The sequence below is a fragment of the Salvelinus namaycush genome, chromosome 10, assembly GCF_016432855.1.
Source record: "Salvelinus namaycush isolate Seneca chromosome 10, SaNama_1.0, whole genome shotgun sequence".
Lineage (NCBI taxonomy): Eukaryota > Metazoa > Chordata > Actinopteri > Salmoniformes > Salmonidae > Salvelinus > Salvelinus namaycush.
In genome coordinates this window covers 45,390,906-45,416,008 of record NC_052316.1, presented here as the reverse complement: position 1 = coordinate 45,416,008, position 25,103 = coordinate 45,390,906, and the positions used below count along the sequence as shown (strand labels likewise).

Below are 25,103 nucleotides of genomic sequence, written 5' to 3'. Positions count from 1 at the left end.
GTGTCAAGACTGCTCTTCTCTGTGTCAAGACTGCTCTTCTCTGTGTCAAGACTGCTCTTCTCTGTGTCAAGACTGCTCTTCTCTGTGTCAAGACTGCTCTTCTCTGTGTCACGGATGCTCTTCTCTGTGTCAAGACTGCTCTTCTCTGTGTCAAGACTGCTCTTCTCTGTGTCAAGACTGCTCTTCTCTGTGTCAAGACTGCTCTTCTCTGTGTCACGGAGGATCTCCGCACCGGCAAAGCTGACTCTGTTTCCACAAATTCTCATCCGTTTTTTTCTCCCCCTCGAGCTCGCTTGCGGTGGAGGAGATCTTTGTGGGCTATACTCAGCCTTGTCTCAGGATGGTAAGGTCTGTTGATATCATTCTAGTGGTGTAGATCTTCGTGGGCTATACTCAGCCTTGTCTCAGGATGGTAAGGTCTGTTGATATCCCTCTAGTGGTGTAGATCTTCATGGGCTATACTCAGGCTTGTCTCAGGATGGTAAGTTGGTGGTCTGTTGATATCCCTCTAGTGGTGTGGGGGCTGTGCTCTGGCAAAGTGGGTGGGGTTATATCCTGCCCGGTTGGCCCTGTCCGGGGTATCGTCGATAAGACAGGAGAATTACACCAGATATAACAGACTGACCCTAGCCTCCCGCAACATAGACTATTGCAGCATAGATACTGGAGGCTGAGACAGGGGTGGGTCGGGGCACACTGTGGCACCGTCACAGAGAAGAGCATGTTGCGGGGGGCTAGGGTCAGTCTGTTATATCTGGTGTAATTCTCCTGTCTTATCTGGTGTCCTGTGTGAATTTAAGTATGCTCCCTCTAATTCTCTCTCTCTCCTCCCGGGGGACCTGAGAACTAGGATCATGCCTCAGGACTACCTGGCCTGATGACTCCTGGCTGTCCACAGTCCACCTGGTCGTGCTGCTGCTCCAGTTTCAATTGTTCTGCCTGCGGCTATGGAACCATTACCTGTTCAACCGGACATGCTACCTTGTCCTGGACCTGCTGGTTTTGTCTCTCTCTCTCTACCGCACCTGCTGTCTCGACCTCTGAATGCTCGGCTATGAAAAGCCAACTGACATTTACTCGGCGCAGGTCTTGACTACTGCAACTCGCTGTTGGCTGGGCTCCCAACTTGTGACATCAAACCCCTGCACTTATCCAGAACACTGCAGCCCCCTGGTTTTCAATCTTCTCAAGTCACCCAGCTCCTCCACACACTCTACTGGCTTCCAGTCGGAGCTCACATCCACTACAAGACCATGGTTCTTACCTACGGAACAGCAACAGGAACTGCCCCTCCATACCTTCAGGCTCTGCTCAAACCCTACACCCCAACCTGAGCACTCCACCTCAGGTCTCTTGGTCCTCCCACCCCTACGGGAGGGCAACTCACGCTCAGCCCAGTCCAAGCTCTTTGTCACGACTTCCGCCGAAGTTGGTGCCTCTCCTTGTTCGGGCGGCGTTCGGTGGTTGACGTCACCGGCTTTCTAGCTGCCACCGATCTACGTTTCTTTTTCCATTTGTTTTGTCTTGATTGTACACACCTGGTTTCCATTACGTTATCATTTATTCCCGATTTAACCCTCTGGTTCCCACATGGTTTTGAGCGTGTTTGTTCTTTGTTAAGTAGTCGCTCTGTTGTGTCGAGCTGGAATATTTTTCTCTGTATGGAATTTGTTTGTGATTTTCCCGAGTAAAGTACGTTTTTACTCAGTTCTGCGTCCTGCGCCTGACTCCGTTCCTACCCGCTGCACACTGACTCTTGACACTCTTCTCTGTCCTGGCACCCCAATGTTGGAACCAGCTTCCCCCTGAAGTTAGGACAGCAGAGTCCATGCCCCTCTTCTGAAAATATCTGAAACTCGTCAAACAGTATCTTAAATAATCCTCTTCCTCACCTCAACCCCCCCCCCCCCCCACCCCACCTGAACCAGCTCTTGACCCCCTGCTTTCTACCTCTGACTCTACTACTCTACTACTCTGAGGGAAAATGTTCTTTCTATGCCTGATATGTGGTTATCCCACCTAGCTATCTGAAGATGAATGTACTAACTGTAAGTCGCTCTGGATAAGAGCCTCTGCGAAATGACTAAAATGTCAAATGTAGACATACCACACATACCAATGAATACCCATACATTACAGATCCACCCCCAACACACTCACAAGAGCACAGAACATCCTTCCTTCCCTCTCTACATGCAGACACAACCTCCCTCCTCCTCCTCTCTACATGCAGACACAACCTCCCTCCTCCTCTCTACATGCAGACACAACCTCCCTCCTCCTCCTCTCTACATGCAGACACAACCTCCCTCCTCCTCTCTACATGCAGACACAACCTCCCTCCTCCTCTCTACATGCAGACACAACCTCCCTCCTCCTCTCTACATGCAGACACAACCTCCCTCCTCCTCTCTACATGCAGACACAACCTCCCTCCTCCTCTCTACATGCAGACACAACCTCCCTCCTCCTCTCTACATGCAGACACAACCTCCCTCCTCCTCCTCTCTACATGCAGACACAACCTCCCTCCTCCTCCTCTCTACATGCAGACACAACCTCCCTCCTCCTCTCTACATGCAGACACAACCTTCCTCCTCCTCTCTACATGCAGACACAACCTCCCTCCTCCTCCTCTCTACATTCAGACACAACCTCCCTCCTCCTCTCTACATGCAGACACAACCTCCCTCCTCCTCCTCTCTACATGCAGACACAACCTCCCTCCTCCTCTCTCTACATGCAGACACAACCTCCCTCCTCCTCCTCTCTACATGCAGACACAACCTCCCTCCTCCTCCTCTCTACATGCAGACACAACCTCCCTCCTCCTCTCTACACGCAGACACAACCTCCCTCCTCCTCTCTACATGCAGACACAACCTCCCTCCTCCTCTCTACATGCAGACACAACCTCCCTCCTCCTCTCTACATGCAGACACAACCTCCCTCCTCCTCTCTACATGCAGACACAACCTCCCTCCTCCTCTCTACATGCAGACACAACCTCCCTCCTCCTCCTCTCTACATGCAGACACAACCTTCCTCCTCCTCTCTACATGCAGACACAACCTCCCTCCTCCTCTCTACATGCAGACACAACCTCCCTCCTCCTCTCTACATGCAGACACAACATCCCTCCTCCTCCTCTCTACATGCAGACACAACCTCCCTCCTCCTCTCTACATGCAGACACAACCTCCCTCCTCCTCCTCTTTACATGCAGACACAACCTCCCTCCTCCTCCTCTCTACATTCAGACACAACCTCCCTCCTCCTCCTCTCTACATTCAGTCACAACCTCCCTCCTCCTCCTCTCTACATGCAGACACAACCTCCCTCCTCCTCCTCTCTACATGCAGACACAACCTCCCTCCTCCTCTCTACATGCAGACACAACCTCCCTCCTCCTCTCTACATGCAGACACAACCTCCCTCCTCCTCTCTACATGCAGACACAACCTCCCTCCTCCTCTCTACATGCAGACACAACCTCCCTCCTCCTCCTCTCTACATGCAGACACAACCTCCCTCCTCCTCCTCTCTACATGCAGACACAACCTCCCTCCTCCACTCTACATGCAGACACAACCTCCCTCCTCCTCTCTACATGCAGACACAACCTCCCTCCTCCTCCTCTCTACATGCAGACACAACCTCCCTCCTCCTCCTCTCTACATGCAGACACAACCTCCCTCCTCCTCTCTACATGCAGACACAACCTCCCTCCTCCTCTCTACATGCACCCACAACCTCCCTCCTCCTCTCTACATGCAGACACAACCTCCCTCCTCCTCTCTCTACATGCAGACACAACCTCCCTCCTCCTCTCTACATGCAGACACAACCTCCCTCCTCCTCCTCTCTACATGCAGACACAACCTCCCTCCTCCTCCTCTCTACATGCACCCACAACCTCCCTCCTCCTCTCTACATGCAGACACAACCTCCCTCCTCCTCTCTCTACATGCAGACACAACCTCCCTCCTCCTCTCTACATGCAGACACAACCTCCCTCCTCCTCCTCTCTACATGCAGACACAACCTCCCTCCTCCTCCTCTCTACATGCAGACACAACCTCCCTCCTCCTCCTCTCTACATGCAGACACAACCTCCCTCCTCCTCTCTACATGCAGACACAACCTCCCTCCTCCTCCTCTCTACATGCAGACACAACCTCCCTCCTCCTCTCTACATGCAGACACAACCTCCCTCCTCCTCTCTACATGCAGACACAACCTCCCTCCTCCTCCTCTCTACATGCAGACACAACCTCCCTCCTCCTCCTCTCTACATGCAGACACAACCTCCCTCCTCCTCTCTACATGCAGACACAACCTCCCTCCTCCTCCTCTCTACATGCAGACACAACCTCCCTCCTCCTCTCTACATGCAGACACAACCTCCCTCCTCCTCTCTACATGCAGACACAACCTCCCTCCTCCTCCTCTCTACATGCAGACACAACCTCCCTCCTCCTCTCTACATGCAGACACAACCTCCCTCCTCCTCTCTACATGCAGACACAACCTCCCTCCTCCTCTCTACATGCAGACACAACCTCCCTCCTCCTCCTCTCTACATGCAGACACAACCTCCCTCCTCCTCTCTACATGCAGACACAACCTCCCTCCTCCTCTCTACATGCACACACAACCTCCCTCCTCCTCTCTACATGCAGACACAACCTCCCTCCTCCTCCTCTCTACATGCAGACACAACCTCCCTCCTCCTCCTCTCTACATGCAGACACAACCTCCCTCCTCCTCTCTACATGCAGACACAACCTTCCTCCTCCTCTCTACATGCAGACACAACCTCCTCCCTCCTCCTCTCTACATGCAGACACAACCTCCCTCCTCCTCCTCTCTACATGCAGACACAACCTCCCTCCTCCTCCTCTCTACATGCAGACACAACCTCCCTCCTCCTCCTCTCTACATGCAGATACAACCTCCCTCCTCCTCTCTACATGCAGACACAACCTCCCTCCTCCTCTCTACATGCAGACACAACCTCCCTCCTCCTCCTCTCTACATGCAGACACAACCTCCCTCCTCCTCCTCTCTACATGCAGACACAACCTCCCTCCTCCCCCTCTCTACATGCAGACACAACCTCCCTCCTCCTCCTCTCTACATGCAGACACAACCTCCCTCCTCCTCTCTACATGCAGACACAACCTCCCTCCTCCTCTCTACATGCACCCACAACCTCCCTCCTCCTCTCTACATGCAGACACAACCTCCCTCCTCCTCTCTCTACATGCAGACACAACCTCCCTCCTCCTCTCTACATGCAGACACAACCTCCCTCCTCCTCCTCTCTACATGCAGACACAACCTCCCTCCTCCTCCTCTCTACATGCAGACACAACCTCCCTCCTCCTCCTCTCTACATGCAGACACAACCTCCCTCCTCCTCTCTACATGCAGACACAACCTCCCTCCTCCTCCTCTCTACATGCAGACACAACCTCCCTCCTCCTCCTCTCGACATGCAGACACAACCTCCCTCCTCCTCCTCTCTACATGCAGACACAACCTCCCTCCTCCTCCTCTCTACATGCAGACACAACCTCCCTCCTCCTCTCTACATGCAGACACAACCTTCCTCCTCCTCTCTACATGCAGACACAACCTCCCTCCTCCTCTCTACATGCAGACACAACCTTCCTCCTCCTCTCTACATGCAGACACAACCTCCTCCCTCCTCCTCTCTACATGCAGACACAACCTCCCTCCTCCTCCTCTCTACATGCAGACACAACCTCCCTCCTCCTCCTCTCTACATGCAGACACAACCTCCCTCCTCCTCCTCCTCTCTACATGCAGACACAACCTCCCTCCTCCTCTCTACATGCAGACACAACCTCCCTCCTCCTCCTCTCTACATGCAGACACAACCTCCCTCCTCCTCCTCTCTACATGCAGACACAACCTCCCTCCTCCTCTCTACATGCAGACACAACCTCCCTCCTCCTCTCTACATGCAGACACAACCTCCCTCCTCCTCTCTACATGCACACAACCTCCCTCCTCCTCTCTACATGCAGACACAACCTCCCTCCTCCTCTCTACATGCAGACACAACCTCCCTCCTCCTCTCTACATGCAGACACAACCTTCCTCCTCCTCCTCTCTACATGCAGACACAACTTCCCTCCTCCTCCTCTCTACATGCAGACACAACCTCCCTCCTCCTCCTCTCTACATGCAGTCACAACCTCCCTCCTCCTCTCTACATGCAGACACAACCTCCCCCCTCCTCTCTACATGCAGACACACCCTCCCTCCTCCTCCTCTCTACATGCAGTCACAACCTCCCTCCTCCTCTCTACATGCAGACACAACATTCCTCCTCCTCTCTACATGCAGACACAACCTCCCTCCTCCTCCTCTCTACATGCAGACACAACCTCCCTCCTCCTCTCTACATGCAGACACAACCTCCCTCCTCCTCTCTACATGCAGACACAACCTTCCTCCTCCTCCTCCTCTCTACATGCAGACACAACCTCCCTGCTCCTCTCTACATGCAGACACAACCTCCCTCCTCCTCTCTACATGCAGACACAACCTCCCTCCTCCTCCTCTCTACATGCAGACACAACCTCCCTCCTCTCTACATGCAGACACAACCTTCCTCCTCCTCCTCTCTACATGCAGACACAACCTCCCTCCTCCTCTCTCTCCGCCTCTCTACACCACTTACACACACCTTCTCTCTTCATGCCCATGGCTAGGCACTTCTGGTAGCGACAGTATTGACAGCGGTTGCGCTGTCGTTTGTCTATCAGGCACTCCTTGCTGTCTCGACACGTATAGGTGAGGTCTTTCCGGATGGTTCTCTTGAAGAAGCCTTTGCAGCCTTCACAACTGTACACGCCATAGTGCTTCCCTGGGTGAACAACATCCCAAAACATCAACTTCACTGCTTTACCTGAGAAACTGCTCCATGTAATCGTAATACTGTTAATCAAAGTCATAGTCCATGGTTATTGGACGAGGACTGGGAGAAGAAAAATCAGCAATGAGGTAATTCACAAAATCTAAAATATATTGGAATAAACCTCCGCAATAGCAACAACAACAGTGGAGTTGCTGCCTTCTGTATATAGGGGCTGGGCTAGGGTCCTATTGCTGCTACAGGGGCTGGGCTAGGGTCCTATTGCTGCTACAGGGGGCTGGGCTAGGGTCCTATTGCTGCTACAGGGGCTGGGCTAGGGTCCTATTGCTGCTACAGGGGGCTGGGCTAGGGTCCTATTGCTGCTACAGGGGGCTGGGCTAGGGTCCTATTGCTGCTACAGGGGGCTGGGCTAGGGTCCTATTGCTGCTACAGGGGCTGGGCTAGGGTCCTATTGCTGCTACAGGGGCTGGGCTAGGGTCCTATTGCTGCTACAGGGGGCTGGGCTAGGGTCCTATTGCTGCTACAGGGGCTGGGCTAGGGTCCTATTGCTGCTACAGGGGCTGGGCTAGGGTCCTATTGCTGCTACAGGGGCTGGGCTAGGGTCCTATTGCTGCTACAGGGGGCTGGGCAAGGGTCCTATTGCAGCTACAGGGGGCTGGGCTAGGGTCCTATTGCTGCTACAGGGGCTGGGCTAGGGCCCTATTGCTGCAACAGGGGGCTGGGCTAGGGTCCTATTGCTGCTACAGGGGCTGGGCTAGGGTCCTATTGCTGCTACAGGGGGCTGGGCAAGGGTCCTATTGCTGCTACAGGGGCTGGGCAAGGGTCCTATTGATGCTACAGGGGCTGGGCTAGGGCCCTATTGCTGCTACAGGGGCTGGGCTAGGGTCCTATTGCTGCTACAGGGGCTGGGCTAGGGTCCTATTGCTGCTACAGGGGGCTGGGCTAGGGTCCTATTGCTGCTACAGGGGCTGGGCTAGGGTCCTATTGCTGCTACAGGGGCTGGGCTAGGGTCCTATTGATGCTACAGGGGCTGGGCTAGGGTCCTATTGATGCTACAGGGGCTGGGCTAGGGCCCTATTGCTGCTACAGGGGCTGGGCTAGGGCCCTATTGATGCTACAGGGGCTGGGCTAGGGCCCTATTGCTGCTACAGGGGCTGGGCTAGGGCCCTATTGCTGCTACAGGGGCTGGGCTAGGGTCCTATTGATGCTATAGGGGGCTGGGCTAGGGTCCTATTGATGCTACAGGGGGCTGGGCTAGGGTCCTATTGATGCTATAGGGGGCTGGGTTAGGGCCCTATTGATGCTATAGGGGGCTGGGCTAGGGCCCTATTGCTGCTATAGGGGCTGGGCTAGGGCCCTATTGCTGCTATAGGGGCTGGGCTAGGGTCCTATTGCTGCTACAGGGGCTGGGCTAGGGTCCTATTGCTGCTACAGGGGCTGGGCTAGGGTCCTATTGCTGCTACAGGGGCTGGGCTAGGGTCCTATTGCTGCTACAGGGGGCTGGGCAAGGGTCCTATTGCTGCTACAGGGGGCTGGGCTAGGGTCCTATTGCTGCTACAGGGGCTGGGCTAGGGCCCTATTGCTGCAACAGGGGGCTGGGCTAGGGTCCTATTGCTGCTACAGGGGGCTGGGCTAGGGTCCTATTGCTGCTACAGGGGCTGGGCTAGGGTCCTATTGCTGCTACAGGGGGCTGGGCAAGGGTCCTATTGCTGCTACAGGGGCTGGGCAAGGGTCCTATTGATGCTACAGGGGGCTGGGCTAGGGTCCTATTGATGCTATAGGGGGCTGGGCTAGGGTCCTATTGATGCTACAGGGGGCTGGGCTAGGGCCCTATTGCTGCTACAGGGGGCTGGGCTAGGGTCCTATTGATGCTATAGGGGGCTGGGCTAGGGTCCTATTGCTGCTACAGGGGGCTGGGCTAGGGTCCTATTGCTGCTACAGGGGGCTGGGTTAGGGCCCTATTGATGCTATAGGGGGCTGGGCTAGGGCCCTATTGCTGCTATAGGGGCTGGGCTAGGGCCCTATTGCTGCTATAGGGGCTGGGCTAGGGCCCTATTGCTGCTATAGGGGCTGGGCTAGGGTCCTATTGCTGCTACAGGGGCTGGGCTAGGGTCCTATTGCTGCTACAGGGGCTGGGCTAGGGTCCTATTGCTGCTACAGGGGGCTGGGCAAGGGTCCTATTGCTGCTACAGGGGGCTGGGCTAGGGTCCTATTGCTGCTACAGGGGCTGGGCTAGGGCCCTATTGCTGCAACAGGGGGCTGGGCTAGGGTCCTATTGCTGCTACAGGGGGCTGGGCTAGGGTCCTATTGCTGCTACAGGGGCTGGGCTAGGGTCCTATTGCTGCTACAGGGGGCTGGGCAAGGGTCCTATTGCTGCTACAGGGGCTGGGCAAGGGTCCTATTGATGCTACAGGGGCTGGGCTAGGGCCCTATTGCTGCTACAGGGGCTGGGCTAGGGTCCTATTGCTGCTACAGGGGCTGGGCTAGGGTCCTATTGCTGCTACAGGGGGCTGGGCTAGGGTCCTATTGCTGCTACAGGGGCTGGGCTAGGGTCCTATTGCTGCTACAGGGGCTGGGCTAGGGTCCTATTGATGCTACAGGGGCTGGGCTAGGGTCCTATTGATGCTACAGGGGCTGGGTTAGGGCCCTATTGCTGCTACAGGGGCTGGGCTAGGGCCCTATTGATGCTACAGGGGCTGGGCTAGGGCCCTATTGCTGCTACAGGGGCTGGGCTAGGGCCCTATTGCTGCTACAGGGGCTGGGCTAGGGTCCTATTGATGCTATAGGGGGCTGGGCTAGGGTCCTATTGATGCTATAGGGGGCTGGGCTAGGGTCCTATTGATGCTATAGGGGGCTGGGCTAGGGTCCTATTGCTGCTACAGGGGGCTGGGCTAGGGTCCTATTGCTGCTACAGGGGGCTGGGCTAGGGTCCTATTGATGCTATAGGGGGCTGGGCTAGGGTCCTATTGATGCTACAGGGGGCTGGGCTAGGGCCCTATTGCTGCTACAGGGGGCTGGGCTAGGGTCCTATTGATGCTATAGGGGGCTGGGCTAGGGTCCTATTGCTGCTACAGGGGGCTGGGCTAGGGTCCTATTGCTGCTACAGGGGGCTGGGTTAGGGCCCTATTGATGCTATAGGGGGCTGGGCTAGGGCCCTATTGCTGCTATAGGGGCTGGGCTAGGGCCCTATTGCTGCTATAGGGGCTGGGCAAGGGTCATATTGCTGCTACAGGGGCTGGGCAAGGGTCCTATTGATGCTACAGGGGGCTGGGCTAGGGTCCTATTGCTGCTATAGGGGGCTGGGCTAGGGCCCTATTGATGCTATAGGGGGCTGGGTTAGGGTCCTACTGCTGCTATAGGGGGCCGTGCTAGCGGCCTATTGATGCTATAGGGGGCTGGGTTAGGGTCCAGTGGGGAGGTGTGGCCCTATTTCTTACCTGATGATCGGTCTCCACAGATGGCACATACGTGTTTGGACATGCCTCCAGGACTGGTGCAGTTGTAGTTGATGTCCCCGAGATTCTGGAGACCCGGAGGAGGCTTGATGTCCTCCGGACTACTGACACTGTTCATCTGGAGCGAGGGAGGAAAGAGGAGGAGGAGCAGTGGGAGTAAGAGATGGATGGGAGAGGGGGGGTAGAGAGAGTAGAGTGGAGGAGAAGTTAGGAAAACGTGAGTGAGTGAGTCGGTCCTATCTCTCTTTTATGTCTCTAAAATCGTCCCCCTCTCCCTCTCTCCCCCTCTTCCTCTCTCTCCCTCTCTCCCCCTCTTCCTCTCTCCCCTCTTTCTCTCTTCCTCCGTTCTCCACCCACATGTGTGGTATGAAAGTGGCTGAGGCAGCGATCACATGACTGATCAAAGAGAGTGTCTGTTTCCTCTGTGAGTTTAGTCATGCACGCTTCTAATGTTTGTTGACAGGGGTGGTTGACTGTGTGAGCTGTGTGGGAGGAGAGCTGAGCTTGTCACGTTCACCAAGCTGCACTTCTCCCTTTTCACCAGCAGAGAGAAGCGTAGGGTCACGTCAGCTTTAGGCCAGGCACAGGCCCGGGATTTTATGGGTTCAATATATTAGTTTGTCAAAACAGTTCAGTGTAGATGCTGATTAGAAGGAAACATATTCTGGTTATAGCAACTTGTGTTATAAATCTTTTCCCAGAGAGTTTCCTGAACAAACGTTGTCAAAATGATATTTTTATGGGGCTCCTTATCGTCTTTCTGCACTTTGCACCTCTTGTCTCCTGTCGACCACTGAGTTGGCCCAAATAGATACGATAACATGTGGTATGGAAATGTGTGCATGTATGTGAGTGAGCATGTGCTTGGGCTGGTGTGTGCATGCACGTGTCTGTGTGTGTCCCCGACAGTCACAGACAAAGGCAGTCAACACTCGTGACCTACATATTGTGTGTATTTGATGGCTTGCATATAGGACATCCTTTACAAGGACTGCAGACATTTCCTATAGTTGATTTATGACAGCACTCTGCTGTCTGTTTCATAATGGCCGTCTGAACTAAGGCTTTGACTTTACAGGAGACAACTGCAGGAGAGGCCTTTCTCTCTCTCTCTCTCTTTCTCTTTATCTCTCTCTCTCTTTCTCACTCCCCCTCTCCCCCCCCTCTCTCTCTCCCTCCCCCTCTCTCTCTCTCTCCCTCCCCCTCTCTCCCCCCCCCCTCTCTCTCTCTCTCTCTCCCTCCCCCTCTCTCTCCATCCCCCTCTCTCTCTCTCTCTCTCTCTCTCTCCATCCCCCTCTCTTTCTCTCTCTCTCTCCCCCTCTCTCTCTCTCTCTCTCCCTCTATCTCCATCTCTCTATCTTTTTTCAGTTGGCCTAGAGTCAGTTGGTGTAAAGTACTTCAGTAAAAATACTTGAAAGTACTACTTAAGTAGTTTTTTTGGGGTATCTGTCCTTTATTTTACTATTTATATTTTTTGACAACTTTTACTTTTGCTTCACTACATTCCTAAAGAAAATATTGTACTTTTTACATTTTCCCTGACACACAAAAGTACTCGTTACATTTTGAATGCTTAGCAGGACAGGAAAATGGTCAAATTCCCACACTTATCAAGATAACATCCCTGGTCATCCCTACTGCCTCTCATCTGGCAGACTCACTAAACAGAGAACATCCCTGGTCATCCCTACTGCCTCTGATCTGGCAGACTCACTAAACACAAATGCTTCATTTGTAAATTATGCCTGGCTATCCGTAAATTTAAAAAACAAGAAAATGGTGCTGTCTGGTTTACTTAATATAAGGTATTTGAAATAATTTATACTTTTACTTTTGATACTTAAGTATATTTAAAACCAAATACTTTTAGACTTTTACTCAACTAGTATTTTCCTGGGTGTCTTTCACTTTAACTTTTCTATTTAAGTATCTTTACTTTTACTACAGTATAACATTTGGGTACCCCCCCCCCCCCCCACTACCCTCCCCCACTGCCTAGAGTGCTCTCTTTCCCCTTTCCCTCTCTCTACGTGAGCTTTAGTAGTGAGCAAACAGTCAGCTAAATTAGCATTCTGTCTTCTGCTGATGCTGGTGAGTCAATGATGAGAGAGAGCCTTTTCCTGTACTGCAGCTCATAACCATGCCTCTCCCATACGGCCAACATGCCAGACAAAATGGCCAACACATGCTACACATATGTTATGATTGAATATGCCATTCACATGCTTATGGCTTCTCGGGCACCAATATGCCTCAGACAAACAGCACCACATGCAGCACAAGTATTAAACATGCATTATTAATGGTTCATACATTCATGATACAGTATATATATATATATATAGGGTTCAGACATGCTTTACAACTATGACTACTAGCTATAAACTATTACTACAAGCTATAAACTATTACTACTAGCTATAAACTATTACTTCAAGCTATAAACTATTTGTAACGGCAGCCTTCCTCCTCTTCGTCTGAAGAGGAGGTGTAGCAGGGATCGGACCAAGACGCAGCGTAGCTCGTGTTCAACATGTTTTTAATAAACAAGACGAAACTGTGAACACTTACAAAATAACAAACGTGGCAAACCGAAACAGCCCTATCTGGTGCAGAGAAAACACAGAGACAGGAAACAACCACCCACAAAATCCCAACACAAAACAAGCCACCTATATATGATTCCCAATCAGAGACAACACAAAACATCTGCCTCTGATTGAGAACCATATTAGGCCAAACATAGAAACAGACAAACTAGACACACAACATAGAATGCCCACCCAGCTCACGTCCTGACCAACACTAAAACAAGCACAACACACAAGAACTCTGGTCAGAACGTGACACTATTACTACAAGCTATAAACTATTACTACTAGCTATAAACTATTACTACTAGCTATAAACTATTACTACAAGCTATAAACTATTACTACAAGATATCAACTATTACTACTAGCTATCAACTATTACTACTAGCTATCAACTATTACTACTAGCTATCAACTATTACTACTAGCTATAAACTATTACTACTAGCTATAAACTATTACTACTAGCTATAAACTATTACTACTAGCTATAAACTATTACTACAAGCTATAAACTATTACTATTAGCTATAAACTATTACTACTAGCTATAAACTATTACTACAAGCTATAAACTATTACTACAAGCTATAAATTATTACTACTAGCTATAAACTATTACTACAAGCTATAAACTATTACTACAAGCTATAAACTATTACTACAAGCTATAAACTATTACTACTAGCTATAAACTATTACTACTAGCTATAAACTATTACTACTAGCTATAAACTATTACTACAAGATATCAACTATTACTACTAGCTATCAACTATTACTACTAGCTATAAACTATTACTACTAGCTATAAACTATTACTACTAGCTATAAACTATTACTACTAGCTATAAACTATTACTACAAGCTATAAACTATTACTACAAGCTATAAATTATTACTACTAGCTATAAACTATTACTACAAGCTATAAACTATTACTACAAGCTATAAACTATTACTACAAGCTATAAACTATTACTACTAGCTATAAACTATTACTACTAGCTATAAACTATTACTACTAGCTATAAACTATTACTACAAGATATCAACTATTACTACTAGCTATCAACTATTACTACTAGCTATAAACTATTACTACTAGCTATAAACTATTACTACTAGCTATAAACTAACTGCCATTGTTGTCAGCGTTCTACAGACGCCGCAGCATATTGGACATCTGACTGATGGTCAATGCCAAGTCTTTCTGAAAGGGGGCTAGTGACTGTTTCATCAACATGACACTATATTGGCCTTGAAATACGATGACATTGCTAAAGTAGACAAATTATTAGTAGAAAACAACTTGGCCAGCATTCTGATGTCATCGAGGTTACTTTAGATATAAATGGCAATGTTGTCATGAGCTAGCAGAGTTTGTCAGATATAGGACAGACACTTCAAAACAACCCCCCCCCCCCCCCCCCCTCAAGGCTTAGACTTTAGGGGGCTTAGACATAATCTCCATCAGCACCTATTGAGACCGCATTGAGTAAAACGCTCAGTTGGGCATCAGTCCTAAAAAAAAAACTTTCAAAACAATATTGTGAGGAAACATGCAACTCATGAATAGCTTTCGCTGTCAAACGACAACTGAGTTGGGTGCACCATCCTGAATGGAGAAACAAATGCATCCATCCATAGCTCACAGTCAGTCTCCCTCAGGCCCAGATCCATCCTATCACTGTAGTAGAGGATATCGTCCTCTCCTCTAGCATACAGTTCTGGCTTTGTGTCCCCCACCCCCCCCAAAAAACGATGCATTTTATTTTGTGCTATTTTTTTTGTAAACTCAGGTTCCCCTTATCTAATATTAGGTTTTGGTTGAAGATCTGTTAACATTCAGTATGAAAAATAGCAAAAAATATATAGAAAATCAAAAAAGGGAGCAAATACTTTTCGACGGGACTGTAACTTCCCCTTTCAAATAATCTCTAAGACAAGGCTTGATAATTAGTGTAACAATGGCAGCCATTGGCTTTAGATAGTGAAACATAGCATAAACACAAAAGCACTTACGTATGATCGAGCATTGTCTGACGGGCTGACTTTCAAAACCCTTATCTGCTGTGTAGTTTATATAACAGAGCACTTAAAGAGAATTGCTATAGGATCTTGTAGTTCATTGTGTGAGACGGTAAGATAGCAACCGTATGGTGGGTATTGTTGCTTATTGTTTATGTCAGTGAAGCTTATCCATTGTTGTGAATGATCCTGTAATAACCTAGATGGGAGGATGAAAGCTCAGCGGAGAGGGAGAAAACTAGGAGAGATGGTCTTTCTTTGGCAATTACTGCTATAATCCATTCAAGGGCTGATGCTAACACCGAGAAGGCACACACACACACACACACACACACAGACAGACACTGCGTCCCACTTGGATAGTCTGCCCAGCCTGTTTGACCTACAACAAGCCACTAAGAGCTGACCTTTAGGCTAAAGGTTTATAGGTCAAGCAGAGGGCAGAGGAGAGGTGGTGGATTACAGTAATGTCGTGTCCTGGCCAGAGATTGGATACGGCTAACCTTCACACTGAGTATCCAAAAGGCATGTAAAAACCACTCACTTAGAAAGCAAAATGACTGTCCTTGATTCAGTCCTTGAGCGGAATATAGTGCATACATGCAGTACACATTGAATGAACATCTGGCCACCAACTGAAGGAATCTACTGTAATACCCACCATATCGAAGTAAAATTGGGAGTCACGCGATGACATGACGTGCGGTCCTCCCACTATCTCGGGAAACCATGCAGTTTATTAGGCTACTGATGATAATTTATGATGAACATCACAGGGGGGTGAAAGTGCACGGTGATGAACATCACAGGGTGGTGAAAGTGCACGGTGATGAACATCACAGGGTGGTGAAAGTGCACGGTGATGAACATCACAGGGTGGTGAAAGTGCACGGTGATGAACTACACAGGGTGGTGAAAGTGCACGGTAATGAACTTCACAGGGTGGTGAAAGTGCACGGTGATGAACTTCACAGGGAGGTGAAAGTGCACGGTAATGAACTTCACAGGGAGGTGAAAGTGCACGGTGATGAACTTCACAGGGTGGTGAAAGTGCACGGTGATGAACATCACAGGGAGGTGAAAGTGCACGGTGATGAACTTCACAGGGAGGTGAAAGTGCACGGTGAGGAACTTCACAGGGAGGTGAAAGTGCACGGTGATGAACTTCACAGGGTGGTGAAAGTGCACGGTGATGAACATCACAGGGAGGTGAAAGTGCACGGTGATGAACTTCACAGGGAGGTGAAAGTGCACGGTGAGGAACTTCACAGGGAGGTGAAAGTGCACGGTGATGAACTTCACAGGGTGGTGAAAGTGCACGGTGATGAACATCACAGGGAGGTGAAAGTGCACAGTGATGAACTTCACAGGGAGGTGAAAGTGCACGGTGAGGAACATCACAGGGAGGTGAAAGTGCACGGTGAGGAACTTCACAGGGAGGTGAAAGTGCACGGTGATGAACATCACAGGGAGGTGAAAGTGCACAGTGATGAACTTCACAGGGAGGTGAAAGTGCACGGTGAGGAACTTCACAGGGAGGTGAAAGTGCACGGTGAGGAACTTCACAGGGAGGTGAAAGTGCACGGTGATGAACATCACAGGGAGGTGAAAGTGCACAGTGATGAACTTCACAGGGAGGTGAAAGTGCACGGTGAGGAACTTCACAGGGAGGTGAAAGTGCACGGTGAGGAACTTCACAGGGAGGTGAAAGTGCACGGTGATGAACATCACAGGGAGGTGAAAGTGCACAGTGATGAACTTCACAGGGAGGTGAAAGTGCACGGTGAGGAACTTCACAGGGAGGTGAAAGTGCACGGTGAGGAACTTCACAGGGAGGTGAAAGCGCACGGTGAGGAACTTGATGGTCCTTTCCAATAAATATCGAGGGTCTAATTCTGGTGACATGATGATCGATGCTTGACGGCAGTTTGACAAATAAAAACATTCTTATCTATAATAATCTCATCATGTAGACTAGCCTACCCACACTGCATCTGTGAGCCGTTGGCTAGAGGGCTCATGCCAAGACCAGAGTAGGCACATTTGCTATTTAATAAAAAATGTTTTTTTTGCGACAAAACTATCAGTAAGAGTTGAAAATGTGATGGAAACACATTGAATATTACATTTTTATTCAGTACATGAAAACTTAAGAGGAAAAGTACATTTTGTGTGCACGACGTCATCACACACTGATTGTTTTCTGCAACAGGTCAGTTTGTGGAAGCACACCACGTGGTGGGAAACATATGCATATTTTCTTTATGCATATTTTTTTTATATTCGCATGAAAATTGTTCGCCAATTGGATGGAATTCTAGCTATTGAGATAAAGATCTATTGTTCTGGATGATCGTAGTCAGCAACATTAGATGTTTTCAGATCTCACAAGTTGAGTTAAGCCAAGTGGCACACACCTCTCTCATCTGTGGACTGTGGAGCGATCCGAAGTTGATGCCTGGCGTGGAGGGCAAGCCCAGGGAGGACGTGATGACGGAGTAGGGCGACGCCAGGCCATTCATGGGCGCGCCCAGGGTGATCATTGGGGATGGAAGGGTCCTGGAGGCGCTGATGACGGAGGGGTGCCCCACCATGCCACCCATTGGAGGGCCATGGGAGTGGGGCATGCTCATCGGCCCTTGGGAATCTGTGGGGATGAGTCAAAGAGACAGGATTAAAGACAGACAGAGCTGAGTCTGGACTGGAACAGTTCTCCATATCAGACACATCACATGCTGTAGAACCACAGCTGTTTGGCTGCTAATCCTGCTTCTGTATGCCAGAGAAGAGATGTTGTGCAACTTCCTCTTTAGCCAGAAAACTACAGCCCCCACTCCTCTCCTTCTGTAATGGACTACAGCCCCCACTCCTCTTCTTCTTTAATGGACTACAGCCCCCACTCCTCTTCTTCTTTAATGGACTACAGACCCCACTCCTCTCCTTCTGTAATGGACTACAGCCCCCACTCCTCTCCTTCTGTAATGGACTACAGCCCCCACTCCTCTGCTTCTGTAATGGACTACAGCCCCCACTCCTCTCCTTCTGTAATGGACTACAGCCCCCACTCCTCTCCTTCTGTAATGGACTACAGCCCCCACTCCTCTCCTTCTGTAATGGACTACAGCCCCCACTCCTCTCCTTCTGTAATGGACTACAGCCCCCACTCCTCTCCTTCTGTAATGGACTACAGCCCCCACTCCTCTTCTTCTTTAATGGACTACAGCCCCCACTCCTCTTCTTCTTTAATGGACTACAGCCCCCACTCCTCTTCTTCTTTAATGGACTACAGCCCCCACTCCTCTCCTTCTGTAATGGACTACAGCCCCCACTCCTCTCATTCTGTAATGGACTACAGCCCCCACCCCTCTCCTTCTGTAATGGACTACAGCCCCCACCCCTCTCCTTCTGTAATGGACTACAGCCCTCACCCCTCTCCTTCTGTAATGGACTACAGCCCCCACTCCTCTCCTTCTGTAATGGACTACAGCCCCCACCCCTCTCCTGTAATGGACTACAGCCCCCACCCCTCTCCTTCTGTAATGGACTACAGCCCCCACCCCTCTCCTTCTGTAATGGACTACAGCCCCCACCCCTCTCCTTCTGTAATGGACTACAGCCCCCACTCCTCTCCTTCTGTAATGGACTACAGCCCCTACCCCTCTCCTTCTGTAATGGACTACAGCCCCCACCACTCTCCTTCTGTAATGGACTACAGCCCCCACCCCTCTCCTTCTGTAATGGACTACAGCCCCCACTCCTCTCCTTCTGTAATGGACTACAGACCCCACCCCTCTCAAAATGCATTTTTTGGGGGGCAGAAATGCCTTCTGGAACATGTGAACTTTCATGTGCTTTAATAACAAACTTGTATGCCATCTGTAAATACGAATAAAACTTTAAATTATGAGCCTAGCTGGTTTAGCCACCCACGGAAAAAGTCAGGAACCTTCCCGCTAGCCATGATTGGCTGAGATAATGGGTGGGCTAGACGAGAGATGAGTTCTGATTGGTCTGCCATGTAGCATGCTTTTGTCTATAACATAAACTGCACAGTATGTGTAAGATAATCTTTGCTACCGCGGCTTTTTGAAAGATACTGTGTAACGTTAGGCCATGGATAACTGCACAAGTGTTGCTACTGCTCTCAACAACATTGCTGCACAAAACTTAGCAGGTGCTATTGATAAAGATCAGTGAGAAAAAGTTGTGATGGACTACTTTCTGCAAACGGTCCGTTTGGACTGGAGTGACTTGACATAACAACGGGCCAAACAGGCGGTAGCTAGCTACAAAACCAAATGGAAGAGACACGCTGCCGTGAAGCGTTCATCAATGTATACAGGTAAGAGTCTAGCTACATTTTTAGATATTATACGTTTCTAATTTGGTCAGAAAGTCATTTTCATTGCAAGTTAAAGCATACTGTTTACTAGCTAACGAAAATTAGCTTGCTGGCTCACGTTACGTGTATGATCTGTGTAGTAATATTATTTGTACCTCAGAAATCCATTTGCATTGCTAGTTATCGCCTAATGTTAGCTAGCTAGCTAACATTGAACATAGTTGGTTAGCTTAAGCTACCTGCAGATTCATACTTTAGCATTTCATGCATGGTGGCCTGCTATGACAATCAGTGTGTACTGTAGCTATGGGTTGGGTTTATGGTTCATTGTTTAGCTAGCTAGCTACATGTATAAACAAAATACTCCACTTCGCAAGGGAATGATTATGATGGTGATTATGGCCATCTACTGTATTTCATGAACATCTCTAGACAATAGAGACTCATCCACTGAGCTAGATGTAGCTGGGGGTCATAGCATTTCATTCACATGACCCATCAATTAAGACACGTGTGTCTGGGTAAGAATCATCTAATAATTATAAAATATTTATATAATATTTGTATCTGTACACTTTCAAAGTCAGATTAGGATATACGCCAAGGACTAGATAAAGCCTATTTTTACATGGAGTTTTTTCCATATTGTAGGCTACTACTTTCACCACTTTTTAGTCTTGAAATCTTTGGTTGTTTACTACACTACCTTACTCACTCTGTTTAGCACATGGCCTCACATGTGAATCCTTAAAGAGATGGGTGAGGCTGAGGCTTAAGAGGGTGTTAACGATGCTGAATAGGTGCAGACAAAGAAGACAAAGAAGAGTTCTCCAGTAGGTGTACCAACACATTCAAGGGCACTTTTCTCAAAAGTGGGGTTACAAGTTTATCAACTTTAAAAGCAGAATTACTTTCCCATTGTTCCTCAACTGTAGTGACTGATATACCATTTTCTAGCTCTGAGTGTCTACTTTTATCCAATGTAAAAAAAAATATATATATATTTCAAATGATGCTACATAAGACCGAAACGAGGCAGTCGGTCATATATGCAGTTAACTTCAGCGGCTCTCAATGGCCCCTGTGGCCCAAAACTAGCCAACTATCTCCCCAGTCTTGGGAAGATAAAATAGCTGTCTATCTTTGAGCAGCAGGGACTTCCTGAGCAGTATACAACAAGCATAGCCAGTCTACCCCGACCCAGTACAAAACTATCACTTCTCATTTGACACACAGTCAGCTGGTGAGATTCCTAAAAGAAAGGGGTGGCCGAGGTTAGCATGCTCTGAGGGGGAGAATGCTGTTTGTGTGTGTGTGTGTGTGTGTGTGTGTGTGTGTGTGTGTGTGTGTGTGTGTGTGTGTGTGTGTGTGTGTGTGTGTGTGTGTGTGTGTGTGTGTGTGGGGCAAGAAGCCAGCATGGCCACCAGAGGATGCGTAAATGGAAAGGCCTGTGGTGGTTAACGGGGCTATCCTTGCCTGACCTGACCCAACTCCACCGTCTGTCCCACGCAAACGATATTCTATGTAAATCACTCCACAGACACTCCGGAATGTATGTTTGTGTACTTCTCACACTCACATTCTTTAACTTCTTATGGCTGCAGGGGCAGTATTGAGTAGCTTGGATGAAAGGTGCACAGAGGTTCCCAGAGTAAACGGCCTGCTCCTCAGTCATAGTTGCTAATATATGCATATTATTATTAGTATTGGATAGAAAACACTCTGAAGTTTCTAAAACTGTTTGAATTATGTCTGTGAGTATAACAGAACTCATATGGCAGGCAAAAACCTGAGAAAAAATCCAAACAGGAAGTGGAAATTCTGAGGCTGGTGGATTTTCAACCAAGATCCCATTGAAATTACAGAGAGATATGAATGGTTTTGCACTTCCTACGGCTTCCACTAGATGTCCACAGTCTGTAGAACTTTGTCTGATGACTCTACTGTGAAGGGGGGCCGGATGAGAGGAGAATTAGTCACCACTGCCATGAGGTGACCATTCTTTGACCATGCGCGTTCACATAAGAGGGAGCTCAGTTCCATCGCTCATCTGAAGTCAATGTAATTCTCCGGTTGGAACGTTATTCAAGATTTATGTTAACAACATTCTAAAGATTGATTCAATACATCGTTTGACATGTTTCTACTGACTGTTACGGAACTTTTGGACATTTCGTCACGTTTTAGTGAACGTGCTTCGTGACTTTGGAATTGTTTACCAAACGCGCTAGCAAAAGTAGCTAATTGGACATAAATAACGGACATTATCGAACAAATCAAGCATTTATTGTGGACCTGGGATTCCTGGGAGTGCATTCTGATGAAGATCAGCAAAGGTAAGGGAATATTTATCATGTAATTTCTGGTTTCTGTTGACTCCAACATGGCGGCTAATTTGACTGTTGTTCTGAGCTCCGTCTCAGATTATTGCATGGTTTGCTTTTTCCGTAAAGTTTTTTTGAAATCTGACACAGCGGTTATATTAAGGAGAGGTATATCTTTAATTCCATGTGTATAACTTGTATTATCATCTACATTTATGATGAGTTTTTCTGTTGAATCGATGTGGCTATGCAAAATCGCTGGATGTTTTTGGAACTATTGAACGTAACACGCCAATGTAAACTCCGATTTTTTTATATAAATATGAACTTGTTCAAACAAAACATACATGTATTGTGTAACATGAAGTCCTATGAGTGTCATCTGATGAAGATCATCAAAGGTTAGTGATGAATTTTATCTCTATTTGTGCTATTTTTTCTATTTTTTTACTCCTATCTTTGGCTGGAAAAATGACTGTGTTTGTCTGTGATTTGGCGGTGACCTAACATAATCGTTTGTGGTGCTTTCGCTGAAAATCCTATTTGAAATCGGACACTTTGGTGGGATTAACAACAAGATTACCTTTAAAATGATATAAGACACATGAATGTTTGAGGAATTTTAATTATGAGATTTCTATTGTTTGAATTTGGCGCCCTGCACTTTCACTGGCTGTTGTCATATCGATCCCGTTAGCGGGATTGCAGCCATAAGAAGTTTTAAAGGAGGAACAGAACTTGGGAAAGATCATTGCAGACTGTTCGTATGTTGTAGACGGACTCCAATACACAGTGAAATCAAACTGACAGAGGAGCTCTGTTTACCTTTGACCTCATGCTGTTGCGACTCAAAGGTCACCTGTTGCCAAATCCCTCCCGGCCAAGTTCAAAAGAGATCATATCAGTATCCCAAGGTTACATAGATTATTGGGAGAAAACGCTAGCAGACAGGTACAGTCAGGCTGCTACTGCTTCCCATGAAACTCAGACTGGAAAACCTAAACCTAGTGTATGGCGGTCTGTAATACATAACATCACAATAACCATAATGCTGAGGTGACCGTACTGTTCAGATCTACATAATTATAAAGTATAACACATGCCTAGCCATAATCAAGTCATTTACACATTTATATTCAAATTATTCTATTACCTCAAAACTGAATGGATACACTTGAGAGGAAAATACAAATGGTCATATTTATTACATTGACTTGATGAGACCCGATAGATGGTGAAAAAGAGGTGGCTACATTCAGAGACAGCTACAGTAAGAACAGACAGAGATGGCTACATTCAGACAGCTACAGTAAGAACAGACAGAGATGGCTACATTCAGACAGCTACAGTAAGAACAGACAGAGATGGCTACATTCAGAGACAGCTACAGTAAGAACAGACAGAGATGGCTACAATCAGAGACAGCTACAGTAAGAACAGACAGAGATGGCTACATTCAGACAGCTACAGTAAGAACAGACAGAGATGGCTACATTCAGACAGCTACAGTAAGAACAGACAGAGATGGCTACATTCAGAGAGCTACAGTAAGAACAGACAGAGATGGCTACATTCAGAGACAGCTACAGTAAGAACAGACAGAGATGGCTACATTCAGAGACAGCTACAGTAAGAACAGACAGAGGTGGCTACATTCAGACAGCTACAGTAAGAACAGACAGAGATGGCTACATTCAGACAGCTACAGTAAGAACAGACAGAGATGGCTACATTCAGAGACAGCTACAGTAAGAACAGACAGAGATGGCTACATTCAGAGAGCTACAGTAAGAACAGACAGAGATGGCTACATTCAGAGACAGCTACAGTAAGAACAGACAGAGATGGCTACATTCAGACAGCTACAGTAAGAACAGACAGAGATGGCTACATTCTGAGACAGCTACAGTAAGAACAGACAGAGATGGCTACAATCAGAGAGCTATAGTAAGAACAGACAGAGATGGCTACATTCAGACAGCTACAGTAAGAACAGACAGAGATGGCTACATTCAGAGACAGCTACAGTAAGAACAGACAGAGATGGCTACATTCAGACAGCTACAGTAAGAACAGACAGAGATGGCTACATTCAGAGACAGCTACAGTAAGAACAGACAGAGATGGCTACATTCAGAGACAGCTACAGTAAGAACAGACAGAGGTGGCTACATTCAGACAGCTACAGTAAGAACAGACAGAGATGGCTACATTCAGAGAGCTACAGTAAGAACAGACAGAGATGGCTACATTCAGACAGCTATAGTAAGAACAGACAGAGATGGCTACATTCAGACAGCTACAGTAAGAACAGACAGAGATGGCTACATTCAGAGACAGCTACAGTAAGAACAGACAGAGATGGCTACATTCAGAGACAGCTACAGTAAGAACAGACAGAGATGGCTACATTCAGAGACAGCTACAGTAAGAACAGACAGAGATGGCTACATTCAGACAGCTACAGTAAGAACAGACAGAGATGGCTACATTCAGACAGCTATAGTAAGAACAGACAGAGATGGCTACATTCAGAGACAGCTACAGTAAGAACAGACAGAGATGGCTACATTCAGAGAGCTACAGTAAGAACAGACAGAGATGGCTACATTCAGACAGCTACAGTAAGAACAGACAGAGATGGCTACATTCAGAGACAGCTACAGTAAGAACAGACAGAGGTGGCTACATTCAGAGAGCTATAGTAAGAACAGACAGAGATGGCTACATTCAGACAGCTACAGTAAGAACAGACAGAGATGGCTACATTCAGAGAGCTACAGTAAGAACAGACAGAGATGGCTACATTCAGAGAGCTATAGTAAGAACAGACAGAGATGGCTACATTCAGACAGCTACAGTAAGAACAGACAGAGATGGCTACATTCAGAGAGCTACAGTAAGAACAGACAGAGATGGCTACATTCAGAGAGCTACAGTAAGAACAGACAGAGATGGCTACAATCAGAGACAGCTACAGTAAGAACAGACAGAGATGGCTACATTCAGACAGCTACAGTAAGAACAGACAGAGATGGCTACATTCAGACAGCTACAGTAAGAACAGACAGAGATGGCTACATTCAGAGAGCTACAGTAAGAACAGACAGAGATGGCTACATTCAGACAGCTACAGTAAGAACAGACAGAGATGGCTACATTCAGACAGCTACAGTAAGAACAGACAGAGATGGCTACAATCAGAGAGCTACAGTAAGAACAGACAGAGATGGCTACATTCAGACAGCTACAGTAAGAACAGACAGAGATGGCTACAATCAGAGAGCTACAGTAAGAACAGACAGAGATGGCTACATTCAGAGAGCTACAGTAAGAACAGACAGAGATGGCTACATTCAGAGAGCTACAGTAAGAACAGACAGAGCCCCATCTTTGCTCTCTCATAGCACACAAAAGACCACGCTGGAAGTCAACATAGTATCCCAC

At 48.1% G+C, this 25,103-nt stretch overlaps 1 protein-coding gene across 5 annotated transcripts in view; it reads right to left on the bottom strand.

Annotated features, from left to right (window-relative positions):
• rxrgb (retinoid X receptor, gamma b) overlaps positions 1–25,103 on the bottom strand; it is a 101,988-nt gene that overhangs the window by 13,112 nt on the left and 63,773 nt on the right. For all 5 annotated transcript variants that reach the window (XM_039002988.1, XM_039002986.1, XM_039002984.1 and 2 more), the window contains 3 exons: positions 17,408–17,637; positions 10,348–10,483; positions 6,722–6,901 (listed from right to left, as the gene is read on the bottom strand). In XM_039002988.1, the coding sequence (XP_038858916.1) occupies positions 6,722–6,901; positions 10,348–10,483; positions 17,408–17,623 (532 nt within the window). In that variant the 5' untranslated portion in view covers positions 17,624–17,637. The remainder of the gene's footprint in view (positions 1–6,721; positions 6,902–10,347; positions 10,484–17,407; positions 17,638–25,103) is intronic.